The sequence below is a fragment of the Cebus imitator genome, unplaced genomic scaffold (genome assembly GCF_001604975.1).
Source record: "Cebus imitator isolate Cc_AM_T3 unplaced genomic scaffold, Cebus_imitator-1.0 Scaffold15, whole genome shotgun sequence".
Taxonomy (NCBI): domain Eukaryota; kingdom Metazoa; phylum Chordata; class Mammalia; order Primates; family Cebidae; genus Cebus; species Cebus imitator.
In genome coordinates, this window is record NW_016107330.1 from 160424 (window position 1) to 174160 (window position 13737).

At 49.3% G+C, this 13737-nt stretch overlaps 1 protein-coding gene across 4 annotated transcripts in view; it reads right to left on the bottom strand.

Annotated features, from left to right (window-relative positions):
* Nucleotides 1-12476: 12476 nt before the first annotated feature.
* The window catches only part of SLC2A7 (solute carrier family 2 member 7), a 25051-nt gene continuing 23790 nt past the window's right edge, over nucleotides 12477-13737 (bottom strand). For all 4 annotated transcript variants that reach the window (XM_037730892.1, XM_037730893.1, XM_017503279.2 and 1 more), the window contains one exon: nucleotides 12477-13182. In XM_037730892.1, the coding sequence (XP_037586820.1) occupies nucleotides 12961-13182 (222 nt within the window). In that variant the 3' untranslated portion in view covers nucleotides 12477-12960. The remainder of the gene's footprint in view (nucleotides 13183-13737) is intronic.

Genomic DNA, 13737 nt, shown 5'->3' on the forward strand with positions numbered 1-13737 from the left:
AGGAATCCTCCCACCTTGGTCTCCCAAAGTGCTGAGATTATAGGCATAAGCCACCACACCAGACCCTGAATTTCGTTTAAAAACTAAAACTAAGGGGCCGGGTGCAGTGGCTCACCCCTGTAACCCCAGCACTTTGGGAGCCTGAGGCTGGAGGATCACCTAAGATCAGGAGTTTGAGACCAGCCTGGCCAACATGGTGAAACTCCATCTCCACTAAAATACAAACATTAGCCAGGTGTGGTGGCGCATCCCTGTACTCCCAGCTACTTAGGAGGCTGAGGCAGGAGAATTGCTTGAACCTAGGAGGTGGAGGCTGCGGTCAGCCGAGATCGCGCCACTGCACTCCAGCCTGGGCGGCAGAGCAAGACTCTGTCTCAAAAAAAAAAAAGCCAGAAAACTAAAACTAAAACTAAAACAAACCCAAGAAGAAATAAAAGGCCTTCAAGTGCTGTTACTTTGGGGCTAACGTTCACTTTTCAAACTACATTGCTGAGGCCAACTTTGTTTTCTAGAAACCTCCTAGAAGCTGCAGAGCACGCGTGGGTTCCCAGCCACACTGGAACATCCTCTCCAGGGACAGCAGGAAGAACTGTGTTCTTTAAACAGCCACAAAACCACGTTATCCGGGGGAGGGAGGCCACTGAGCCACTGCTCCCGGCGTGGGGGGTGGGGTGGACAGAAGCTGGGATGACGTCTTAGTGGGACCTGGGACCTTGATGTTCCCGTACTGGTTCCTGTAAATTTATGTTGCTCAATAATTAAGTTTTGAGAAACAAAATATTCTTTAGAAACAGCTCGTTAGCTGTTCCACAGAGCCGGCAGTGGGTGTTCCTCTCACTAGTGCCAGAAATTCTCTGAAAGGCCTTCTGTGTTGGTGCCATTTTGTAAAAAACAAAACAGACAAAAACAAAAAAACAAACCCAAAACGTAATGCAAAGACAGTTTTTGCACAGACGGAGCAGACCCAGCAGCCCTGGCAGGGAGGTGCTGCCCTCCAGTGGCCACTATGAGAACAGCAAGGCCTGTGCCCAGGAGACCTCAGAGATCACTCATTTTTCATATTGGTAAACTGAGGCACAGAAGATCTATAGAGGTCTCGAGGTAAGTTACTAGCATATCAAGGACACAGGGCAGACTGTGTGTCCCTGGGCTGTTCCAGTGGGGTGTGGGGGCTCTGGACTTAGGGAAGTTGGTCCCGGTTGCCTCCCTGTGCTGCTTAGGGAATTTCCAAGCACTCTCACACGGGCATGATGGGGGTCCCTCACCCCACCCACAGAGGAAGGGATGGTGGGCCAGCAGTCACTCAGATGCCCCCTCTCACGCCTCAGTAAGTGACGTCTGAATGCCAAGGCTGTGCAGAGGGGACCACGATTGGCACATGGTCACCAGGATCCTCTCACAAGTGCTAGCTGTGGAGCAGATGTTAAGCCCTTCCCAGGAAAGCCGCTGTCCAGGGAGAAGGAGGCAGGGCTGGAGAGAAGCAGAGGAGGACCTCTGGGCTCAGAGGGGGTCAGCATGGCAGGGGTGGCGGATGAGGACCTGCTGGTGACCGCTGGACCAGGCTGAACTTCCTGCCCTTGACTTCCACAGAAATTCCCTGCAGCCCTCGGTCGCATTTCTGCTCTTCACAAACACAGTTCCCAACGAAGACACATGCCTTTGATTTTGTTGGAGCCTCGGGCAGGTTTTGCCATCTCCACGTCCTGACGAGGGTGCTGGGACCAGACGGTGTGCCCTGACACAGCCTCCCATTGGGGTGCCGGGACCTGCTCCCATTCCTGTGCTCCCTTCAACCCCTTGCACCCTGGAGTGGCCTATGGGACAAGTCAGCAAGAGGTGGAGGGCGGGTGCATTTTCCAGCAAGCTCCAGGCAGACTCAGCTCCATCAAGGCAGGCCCCTGGGCTGAGTTTGAGGGTGTCAGGTCCCCAGCATCTTCCAAACGTGGGGCAAACGCCCCCTCAGTCTCTGCGTCAGAGCTTCCCACCCTCCCCTCACAGTATAATGGGCTCCTGTGGGTGGAGGCCAGAGAGGCCTCTGATGGCATTGGGGTTGGGGGTGCTGCTCACGCGTTGACCTCTCTTTGAGAGGGGCCCCGAGAGACGCCTGCTTGTGTAGTCTTAGAGGCAAAGATCCAGATGGCTGGGTGCGGTAGCTCACACCTGTAATCCCAACACTTTGGGAGGCTGAGGCAGGTGGCTTGCCTGAGCTCAGGAGTTCGAGACCAGCCTGGCCAACATGGTGAAACCCCATCTCTACTAAAATACAAAAACTAGCCGGGTGTGGTGTGCGTGCCTGTAATCCCAGCTACTGGGGAGGCTAAGGCAGGAGAATCACTTGAACCTGGGAGGTGGAGGTTGCAGTGAGCTGAGATCATACCACTGCACACCAGCCTGGGTGACAGAGCAAGACTCTGCCGAAAAAAAAAAAGTCCTTTATGGCCTACAAGCTTCTCTTTGAACATGAAAACACTGGGGCCGTGCGGTGGCTCACACCTGTAATCCCAGCACTTTGGGAGGCCGAGGCGGGTGGATCACGAGGTCAAGAGATCGAGACCATCCTGGTCAACATGGTGAAACCCCGTCTCTACTAAAACTACAAAACATTAGCTGGGCATGGTGGTGCGTGCCTGTAATCCCAGCTACTCAGGAGGCTGAGGCAGGAGAATTGCCTGAACCCAGGAGGTGGAGGTTGTGGTGAGCTGAGATCGCGCCATTGCACTCCAGCCTGGGTAACAACAGTGAAACTTCGTCTCAAAAAAAAAAAAAAAAAAAAAAAAGAAAATGAAAACACTATAGAGAAAGTTAATTGACTAAGCATTATCGCTTAATGAAATCTTAGTCTGAATTAAACCACAGATAGTAAGTAGTTTCATTGTGATGTCTTTCTTTTGGGATTAGGATGGCAGATTCGATGAGGAGGAAAAGAGTATCAGAGGCAACGGACTGAGGGAGGCCTGAGGCTGCTGGCTGAGTGGCTATTTCATCTGGGGTCGGCCGGGACCTTGAGGCCAGACGGAGCATTTGCAGAGCCCGGTGGGCCGCGTGGCCTCCCACAGAGCCTCGTCTCCTTCCTGGGCTCTGGACCCAAATCTGGACCCAAATCTGCTGGGAGCTGCAGATTTGCTGGGGCATCAGCCCAAGGGTCCTCTGGAAGATGGTGGGGGTGGAGGGGGTACACAGAGGAGGGTCCCTCCATGTAGGTGATGACACGGGACGCCGAGGTCAGCCAGCTCAGGGACTGCGCTCCCTTGGGAGAGGTGGCGCTGGCTCTGGGACCTCTGGGAGCCTGAGTGCAAATAGTCAACCTGGGGCCCCCCTGTCACAGGAACAGGGAGCCATACCGGGAATTTCTGAGTACCAGCAAGGGCCTCCAGGGCTCTGTAGGCAATTATTTTTTTCTTTTTTTTGAGACAGAGTTTGGCTTTGTCACCCAGGCCGGGGTACAATGGCACAATCTCGGCTCAATGCAAGCTCTGCCTCCTAGGCTCAAGTGATTCTCCTGCCTCAGCCTCCTGAGTTGCTAGGATTACAGGCACATGCCACCATGCCCAGCTAAGTTTTGTATTTTTAGTAGAGACAGGGTGTCACCATGTTGGTCAGGCTGGTCTTGAACTCCTGACCTTGTGATCCGCCCGCCTCAGCCTCCCAAAGTGCTGGGTAAGCCACCGCGCCCAGCCCATGACTTTATTTTTTAGAGATCCATAATAAGCTATTTAGGGGTAAGATGTCATAATGTCTACGATTTATTTTACAATATTTCAGCAGAAGAGGAGGAGAAGGAGGAGGGGAGGAAATGTGGCACAATGTTTCATTTTTTTTTTAATTAAAAATATGTTTTAAAAAAATGAGACGGGACTTTGCTATGCTAGCCAGGCTGGTCTTGAAATCCTGGCTGCAATCAATCCTTCACCTTGGCCTCCCAAAGTGCTGAGATTATAGGCACGAGCCACTGTGCCCAGCCCAAAATATTTCGAATGTTTGATTTTTAAAGGAGCCATTACTGAGAGCAGGTTTTCATTAAAGGGAAGTTTCTAAGAGCTTGTGGAGACAGGGACCTTTTGAAGCCCGAGTAAAGAGGGGGCCATGGGTAAAAAAGAACAAGAAATGGAGTCTGGGCCGGGCACAGTGGCTCATGCCTATAATCCTAGCACTTCAGGAAGCTGAGGTGGGAGGATTGCTTGAGCTCAGGAGTTCAAGACTAACCTTGGCAACATACAAAAGATAAGATATCTCTACAAAAGATAAAAAATATTACCCGGGTGTGGTGGCACGTGCCTATAGTGCCAGCTACTCAGGAGGCTGAGATGGAAGGATGGTTTGAGCCTGCAAGGTGGAGGTTGCAGTGAGCCAAGATGGCACCACTGCACTCCAGCCTGGGCCACAGAGGGAGACCTCAAGGGGCGTGCACTGTAATTCCTGCTACTTGGGAGACTGAGGCAAGAGAACTGCTTGAACCTGGGAGGTGGAGGTTGCAGTGAACTATGATGGTGCCACTGCACTCCAGCCTGGGTGACAGAGTGAGACTCTGTCTCCAAAAAGAAACCCTGAGAATGTTGAAAGAAGGATTCCTACTGGAGGCAGAACCTAAAGGCCAGCTAAGGTCTCTTCCAATGTTGAAATCCAGGATTTTCCCAAGAGGCAGCAGGAGTATCTGGAAAGTCACTGAGTCAGCCAACCCAGGAGGCTTTGGTGGCAGAATTTCGGGGGTTTCCCCTAAAGAAACATCCACTGCGTGAGCTCCACGAGTTCCGTGGGCACATTCCCCCCGGGCTCCACCGAGGACTCAGCAGACAGTTAACCGGCCAGCAGACGGCTTTCTGGGTGGCCTGGCTGCCAGCCAGGGAATGAGGGCAGCTGTGTCCACCCATCAGAGCCCAACAGCCCGGGGACCCTGCCCCCCACCCCTTCCTGAGCAGGAGGCCCGTCAGCCTTGGGAAGGTGGGACAGTTGGGACCCCACCGGGCAACGCTGGCTCCACTGAATTCTTGGGCTCAGGCTCCTCATCTGCAAAATGGGGTGGTGATGCGACCGCCCTCCGACTCTTCCACCACCCAAGTGCTGTCACTGTGGATTTCAGACAAGGAGGTGGAGGCCAAGCCTAGAACAATCTAATCACTAGAACTGTTCTAGAACAGCCCAGTCACTCTGGGTCTAGCTAAAAACAGCACAATCTGGATGACAAAGAAACCTGAATTATGTCATAATTACACTCCAGAGAATTTTTTTTTTTTTTTTTTTTAAGATGGAGTCTTGCTCTGTCACCAGGCTGGAGTTCAGTGGCGCTGTGTCCGCTCACTACAATCTCTGCCTCCCTGGGAAGTGATTCCCCCGCCTCAGCCTCCCAAGTAGCCGGGACTACAGGCCTGTGCCACCACGCCCGGCTAATTTTTTGTATTTTATTAGAGATGGGGTTTCACCATGTTTGCCAAGATGGTCTCCATCTCCTAATCTTGTGATCCGCCCACCTCGGCCTCCCAAAGTGCTGGGAGCCACTGTGCCCGGCCACCCAGAGACTGTTTTCTTTATTCAAGAGTACAACTTAAAGCAAATTAATTGTTGATCAAGTCATTTGCAAGAAGAGGTTCTATGACATCGCATTAATAGATACTTAATTTTCAATCAGCACTATTTTCTTCTATGCCTGAAATGGAATTGCTCTGGTTTTTCGAGTTACTTTTCATCAGAGCGCCTTCCAGTCACTCCTGCAAACTGCCTACCCTGGCACCTCACGCCCAGTGTAACCGTGAATCCGAATGAGTGGGGCTGACGGAAGGGAACGCCGCCAGGCTTCACCCTGAGCCCGGTGCAGGCTCTGCCCGCCTGGGAAACTTGGCCTGTGCATTCTCCCTTATCTGTGGAGTCACGTCTTTGGAGCACCTGCGCTTAGGAAGAGCGATCAGTGAAGCTGTGTAAGCCAAGCAAAGTTCAGAGACCTGCCCCGTCTTCATCTCCAAACAAGATACGAGATGGTGGCCAGCAGTGACTCAGCCTGACCCCAACCTCAGTAACAAACTCTGATGAGGCCATGTGGGGAGAGGCTGCAGCTCTTAGAACTTGGAGCCTCTGACCCTGGAATGAAACCCAATAAACAAGCATTTATCAAACACCCACTGGAAGTGCTTACAAGGCACTGAGCTAAGTACCGTCAAGAACCTTGATCTCAAAGGCTGCATGCAGCACCTCTGCGGTAGGTGACGGAAGGGAATGCTTTTCCCATGCAATGGCCCAGGAAAGAAATTCCAGAGAATTTTAGGGACTGGTTTGAGTCATGTCATCTGTGGCAAAGCAGAGAATAGATTTCAGATCTTCTGATTTTCTTTCTTTTCTTTTTTTTCTTTCTTTTTTTTTTTTTTTTTTTTTTTTTTTTTTTTTTTTTTTTTTTTTTTTTTNTTTTTTTTTTTTTTTTTTTTTTTTTTTTTTTTTTTTTTTTTTGAGATGGAGTCTTGCTCCTCTGTTGCCCAGGCTGGAGTATAGTGGCATGATCTCAGCCCACTGCAGCCTCCACCTCCCAGGTTCAAGTGATTCTCCCACCTCAGCCTTCCAAGTAGCTGGGATTACAGGGGTGTGCCACCACGCCCAGCTAATTTTTACATTTTTAGTAGAAACGGGGTTTCACCATGTTGCCCAGGCTGGTCTTGAACTCCTGACCTCAGGTAATCCACCTGCCTCAGCCTCCCAAAGTGCTGAGATTACAGGCATGAGCCACTGAGCCCGGCAGATCTCCTGATTTTCAAGGTCACACGTCTCCCCACCAGGTGCACAAACACCAAGAGACAGTGTGGTTTACTAGCATACATTAAAAAAATTGCTTAATTAATTTTTTAGACACGCAATCTTGCTTTGTGGCCCAGGCTGGAGTGCAGGGGTGTGATCATAGCTCATCGCTCCCTGAAATTCCTGAGATCAAGGGATCCTTCAGCCTCAGCCTCCCAAGTAGCTGGGACCACAGGTGTGTGCCACAACACCCTTCTAATTTTTAAATTATTTGCAGAGACAGGGTCTCATCATCTTGACCAGGCTGGTCCTGAACTCCCAGACTCAAGTGATCTGCCCACCTCGGCCTCCCAAAGTGCTGGGATTACAGGTGTGAGCCACCACACTTGGCCTAGAAAATATTTTTACAGTTTTTTTTTCTTATTTGAAATGTACATGTAATATTTTGACATATATACACATTCATGAAATTATCACCTTAGCAAGATAATAAATATTTAATTGCCCCCAAAAGTTTCCCCAGCGAAATGCTGATTTGTTTTCTCTTACTGCAGATGAGTGCATTTTCTGGAATTTTATACAATTGAAATAATATAGTAGGTACTTTCTTGGGGTCTTTCTCCTTTCCCTCAGCAGAAGTTCTTTGAGATTCATGCAGATTGCAGAGCCTGTCAATACCTCATGTCTTTTTACTGCTGAATTCAATTCTACCGTGTGGCCAGGCTGCCACTGATTTACCCATTCACTTTTATGTAATTTGGTGGAGCTTCCAATTCTTTGGCTTTTCCAAATGAAGCTGCCATGAACATTTGTGCACGTCTTCGTTTAGACATCTGCTTTGATTTCTTTGGGTTAATACCTAGGATTGGAATGGCTGTGTCATGTGGCAGATGTACATTTAACTGTTTAACAGGCTGGCAAACTGCTTTTGGAAGTGGTTGGACTATTTTACATTTCTACTGGCAATGAACCTGCGTTCCAGTTACCTCTCCTCTTTATCAAAACTTGTAGTCAGTCTTAAATTTTAGGTATCTTAACAAGATGTGCTGTGTGGTGTCTCGTGGTTTTAATTTACGTAATTATATAATGACTAATAATGCTGAGGATCTTTTTTTTTGAGACAGACTTTTGCTCTTGTTGCTGGAGTGTAGTAGTGTGATCTCGGCTCACTGCAACCTCTGCCTCCCGGGTTCAAGCAATTCTCCTGCCTCAGTCTCCCAAGTAGCTGGGATTACAGGCATGCACCAGCATGCCCAGCTAATTCTGTATTTTTTTAGTACAGACAGGGTTTCACCATGTTGGTCAGGCAGGTCTTGAACTTCTGACCTCAAGTGATCTACCCGCCTCAGCCTCCCAAAGTCCTGGGATTACAGGCGTGAGCCACCGCGCCCGGTCAATGTTGAGCGGCTTTTCATGTGCTTATTTACCATCATGTATCTTCTTTAGTGAAGTGCCCATTCAAATCTTTTGCCCAGTAGCTGAGTGCAGAGGCTCACCCCTGTAATCCCAGTGGCTCTAGTGGCAGAGACAGGAGGATCACTTGAGGCCAGGAGTTTTTTTGTTTTTGTTTTTTGGTTTTTTTTAGATGGAGTCTCGCTGTCACCAGGCTGGAGTGCAATGGCGAGATCTTGGCTCACTGCAACCTCCACCCGCTGGGTTCACGCAATTCTCCTGCCTCAGCCTCATGAGTAGCTGGGATTATAGGCGTGTGCCACCATGCCCGGCTAATTTTTGTATTTTTATTAGAGACTGGCTTTCACCATGTTGGCCAGGATAGTCTTGATCTCTTGACCTCGTGATCTGCCCACCCTTAGCCTCCCAATGTGCTGGGATTACAGGCATGAGCCACCGCACCCATTATTTTATTTTATTTTATTTGGGTTTTTTTTTTTTTTTTTTTTTGAGCTGGAGTTTCCCTCTTGTTGCCTAGGCTGGAGTGCAATGGCGTGATCTTGGCTTACCGAAACCTCCGCCTCCTGGGTTCAAGCGATTCTCCTGCCTCAGCCTCCTAAGTAGGTGGAATTACAGGCATGTGCCACTATGCCCAGCTAATTTTGTATTTTTAGTAGAGATGGGGTTTCTCCATGTTGGTCAGGGTGGTCTCGGATTCCTGACCTCAGGTGATCCGCCTGCCTTGGCCTCCCAAAGTGCTGAGATTACAGGTGTAAGCCATTGCACCTGACCCTGAGGCCAGGAGTTTGAGGCTGCAGGGAGCCGTGATTGTGCCACTGCACTCCAGCCTGGAGAATTGCTGGAATCTGGGAGGTGGAAGTTGCAATGAGCTGAGATCGTACCACTGCATTCTAACCTGGGTGGTAGAGTGAGACTCTGTCTCTAAATAAATAAATGAATGAATAAGAAAATCAGTTGTCTGTATAGGTGTGAGTCTATTTCTGGATTCTTCCTGGCATTCCATTATCTGTTGTTACATTAATACCACACACGGTTTTGATTAGCTTTACAATAAGCCTTGATGTCAAGTAATGTTATTCCTTCAAATTCAGCTTTCTCAAAGTTGTTTTGGTTATTCTGGTTTCTTTGTATTTTCACATAAATAATAGATTAGTTTGTCAGTTTCTAGCCCCACCGTCCACCTCCCCATCCCCTGCCACAAAAACGCCGGCTGGAATTTTGATGGAAATTGTTTTTAACTGGAATAGATCAATCTGGAGAGGACTAAGCCCATCTTGTATTCCTCAGATAAACCCTACTTGGTTAAGGTACGTTAATATCTTTCTATTATTGGTGTCTGCTTGCTAAAATACAGGGAATAGTTTTCGTATCTATGTTCATGAGTGATCCTGGGTTGTAGTTTTCTCATAATGTCTTCAGTGCCGTTTTGGTATCAAAGTAATTCTAGCTTCATAGAATGAACTGAGAAGTGTTCCTTCCTCTTTAATTTTCGGGTAGAATTTGAGTTAAATCAGTATTATTTCTTCCTTAAATGTTTGGTAGAATTTACACAGTGAAACCATATGGGCCTGAAGTTTTCTTCCCTTCTTGGAAGGTTTTTACTTTACAAATTCAGTGTCTTTAATTGACTTAAGACTATTCAGGTTATCTATTTATTTCCCTCCCCACCCCCGGGATAATTTTTGTGTTTTTAGTACAGACAGGGTTTCACCATGTTGGCCAGCTGGTCTCGAACTCCTGACCTCAAATGATCTGCCTGCCTCAGCCTCCCAAAGTGCTGGGATTGTAGGCATGAGCCACTGAACCCAGCCCAGGTTATCTATTTCTTACTAATTAAGCTTTGGTCCTCTGTGTTTTTCAAGGAGTTTGTCCATTTCATCTAGGTTGTCACATTTATTGGCATTCCAGTATTCATAACACCCCCTTACTATCCTGTCCCCTGGCTCTATTCTACTGGGCAGAAACCAGTCAGCTTTGTCCAGGTCCAGAACCTATTTCTCCACTCACACCAGCCACAAAGACCACCAGATCGTCTTCTGTTTTACTCCAGAGCGCAGCAAACGTTTTTGGGTGACCCTGGGCTCACTCAGCCGACACTGGTGGTGGCTTCTCCACTGCTTTGCTTTCGCACCACTAACTGGACCCAGTACTATGAGACATGGACATTCCCTTCTGTAGACCACGGAAAAGGCTGTGAAACAGACCTCCAGCAGGTGTGTGACCCAGGAGGGAGGTATCCTCATACCGGGGAGGAATCACATGAACTCCTGGAATTCCTGGATGAGACACTGGGGCTGCCTCAGCCACAGGACCTGCTGGAGCCACACCTTGGACCTGCTGGGGACTATCATTGGCGCAGGGCTCTGTACAGATCCAGACAGAGAATGGGCCCCGTGGAGACTCTGGGATGAGCATGCAGGGGACGCAGCTGCCTGATCTATTTCTAATAGCAGCCATGAAGATGAACCTGGCCTTTGTGAAATGCTTCATAACTTACCAAGCATTTCCACCTGGTTTATGTGAGGCAAAGATGACCAACCTCAATTTAGACACATGGGAAGTGAAACTAAAAGGCCTTAAGTAACTTAAGGACCGAAATGGTGAAAAATGTGAGACCCAAAGAAAGACATTGAGGTGGTTTTAAACTATTTCTGCAAATTCTTTTGACACTCTTCAATTCAAAAAGGGCCAGGTGCGGGGGTGCAGGGGCTCACTCCTGTAATCTTCAGTGCTCTGGGAGGCTGAGGTGGGAGAATTGCTTGGGCTCAGTTCAAGGCTGCAGTGAGCCATGACTGCCATTGCACTCCAGCCTGGACAACAAAGCAAGACCCTGTCTCTAAAAGGGGTGGTCTAGGCCGGGCACGGTGGCTCACGCCTGTAATCCCAGCACTTTGGGAGGTTGAGGTGGGTGGATCAACCGAGGTCAGGAGTTCAAAACCAGCCTGGCCAACATGGTGAACCCCATCTCTACTAAAAATACAAAAATTAGCTGGGTGTGGTGGTGCGCACCTGTAACCCCAGCTACTCGGGAGGCAGAGGCATCTGAATCGCTTGAATCTGGGAGGCGGAGGTTGCAGTGAGCTGAGATTGCACCACTGCACTCTAGCCTGGGCAACAGAGCAAGACTGTCTCAAAATTAAATAAATAAATAATAAAAGAGGTGGTCTAAATCTCATCACAACCATCCCCCGACCGCTATCATGGGCTGGAGTGACTAGCATCTAGCAGACAGCATGTGGCAGAGTGATGCACTGTGACTACCTTTTTTTTTCCTTTTTGAGTTGAAGTCTTGCTCTGTTGCCCAGCCTGGAGTGCAGTGGTGCGATCTCAGCTCACTTCAACCTCCGCCTCCCAGGTTCAAGTGATTCTCCTGCCTCAGCCTCCCAAGTAGCTGGAACTACAGGCATGTGCCACTACACCCAGCTAATTTTTGTATTTTTAGTAGAGACAGTTTCACAAGTGATCCACCTGCCTCGGCCTCCTAAAGTGCTGGGATTACAGGCGTGAGCTACCACACCCAGCCTGCTCTGTGACTTTCTTGGGGGGGGGGTGTGTGTGTGTGTGCAACTCTGTCTCCCCCTGCCCTATCACCCCCAGGAATCCAGCTCCCCAGGTGTGATGAGCCCAGGCCAAGAAAGTGTCCGTTTCGCTGCCCTCCAGCACTGGCGATCAGGAGCGGAAGGAGCCCCTAGGCAGCTCTGTTCCCAGGCCTCCGAGTCTTCCAGCTGAAGTTCCAGTTGTCAAGGGGCAGGGACCATTCCCACTGAGTCCTACCTGAATTCCTGACCCGCAGGAACTGGGAGACACAATAGCCGTCAATGTTTTAAGCCACTAAGTTTGGAGGCTACAGAGCAACAGGTGGGGGAATCATTAATATGCAAAGTGACAAGCGCACCAATGGAAGAAGGTGCACGGTGATGCCAGAGCCCAGGGGTGAGAGGACCTCCCAGTGGACAGGGCAGGAGAGGTTCTCAGTGCTCATTCGAGCTGGGATTTGAAGGCTGGGTAGGGCTCCGATCATCTGGAGGAGCGGTGTATGAAAGCACCCCAGCGAGAAAGGCACAGAGGGCTGGAAGTACTTGGGGTGGTGGCGGGAAACCCACGTTTCGACTGCAGGGTTCGGGCCTTTCTGTCTGGGGTGATAGAGGCAGCCTAGGCTTCCAGCAGGGAGTGACATGGTCAGGCCAAAATGCAGGTGCTTTTGTTTTTTGTTTGAGACAGGGTCTCACTCTGTCCCTCAGGCTGGAATGCAGTTACACCCAGACCTGCACCTTGTTTTCAAGGAGGCTATCAACCGCCCCACGGGAGGCAGAGGCAGAGAGAGAGTGGACTGGAATGGTCTTACTCTCTTGCCCATGGCACCTGTGATGGACAGGATGGAGCTGGGCACGCAGGCTGGGATCCATGGTGCAATCTGCAGCCACGTCGCCAGGAAGGCAATGGCATTCAGAACCCTGAACACCCGCAGCGACGCAATGATGGCAATTTGGGTCTCCACCACAATTGTGGATCCTGAAAAGTTTTACTTTAAAAAAGTGCATCTATATGTCATTTAAATGTTGGCACCAATGTAGAACTGGGAGAATTGAATCTTAACCAATCAAAATTCACATGCCTGCCCCTTCTTCCAGGTCATTCCTCTCAGCAGCTAGCCCTGGAATTTCTCAGCTAAACATGCATTGTTGTGGATATTTAATAATATCCATAATTAAATTAAATGGGGGGGTCGACAAAAGCCTCAGTGCTGTTATCCTCCCCAGATCCTGGGGCCAGGAGGCCCATTCTCATAGAAGGAAGCCTTAAATACGGGCCGCTGTCCGTCTTGCAGGGCCACTAAAAGGAAGTTTCCTTGGCAGGAGAGGGCACGGGAGGCCCAGCAGCAATGGTTTCTTCTTTCTTCTCCTCTGGAATCTCTACCCCATTTTTCTTGGCAAAAATGCGGTTTATCTCCACAAATGTTTTGCCCTTGGTCTCAGGAATAACCAGGTAGATGTAAATCGCAGTGAGGAGGCAGATTCCCGCAAAGATGATGAAACTGTAGGCACCGATGGCCTCCTAGACCAGGAGATGAGAAAGACAGATGGGGGCAGAGGAAGACCACAGTGCTGGTCCAGCCGAGCGCGGTGGCTCACGCCTGTAATCCCAGCACCTTGTGAGGCCGAGGCGGGTGGATCATCTGAGGTCAGGAGTTTGCGAACAACCTGGCCAACATGGTGAAACGCCGTCTCTATTAAAAATACAAAAATTAGCTGGGCATGGTGTTATGTACCTGTAGTCCCAGCTACTCAGGAGGCTGAGGCAGGAGAATCACTTGAACCTGGGAGGTGGAGGTTGCAGTGAGCCAAGATCTCACTACTGCACTCCAGCCTGGATGACACAGCCAGACTCCATTTCAAAAAAACAAAAAAACAAAACAAAACAAAACAGAAAAGAAAAGAAAAGAAAAAGAAACAGCAACAGCGAGAAAACCCAGTGCTGGTCGAGGCCTTTGTGAGTCCATAAAGGAGTTGCTTGGTGGCCAGTTTTGTTTTACTCCCGGAAGAGTAATATAGCTAGAAAACCATGATAACTAAAGATTGTCTGCAGAAAAAAAAAAAAAAAAAAAAAAAA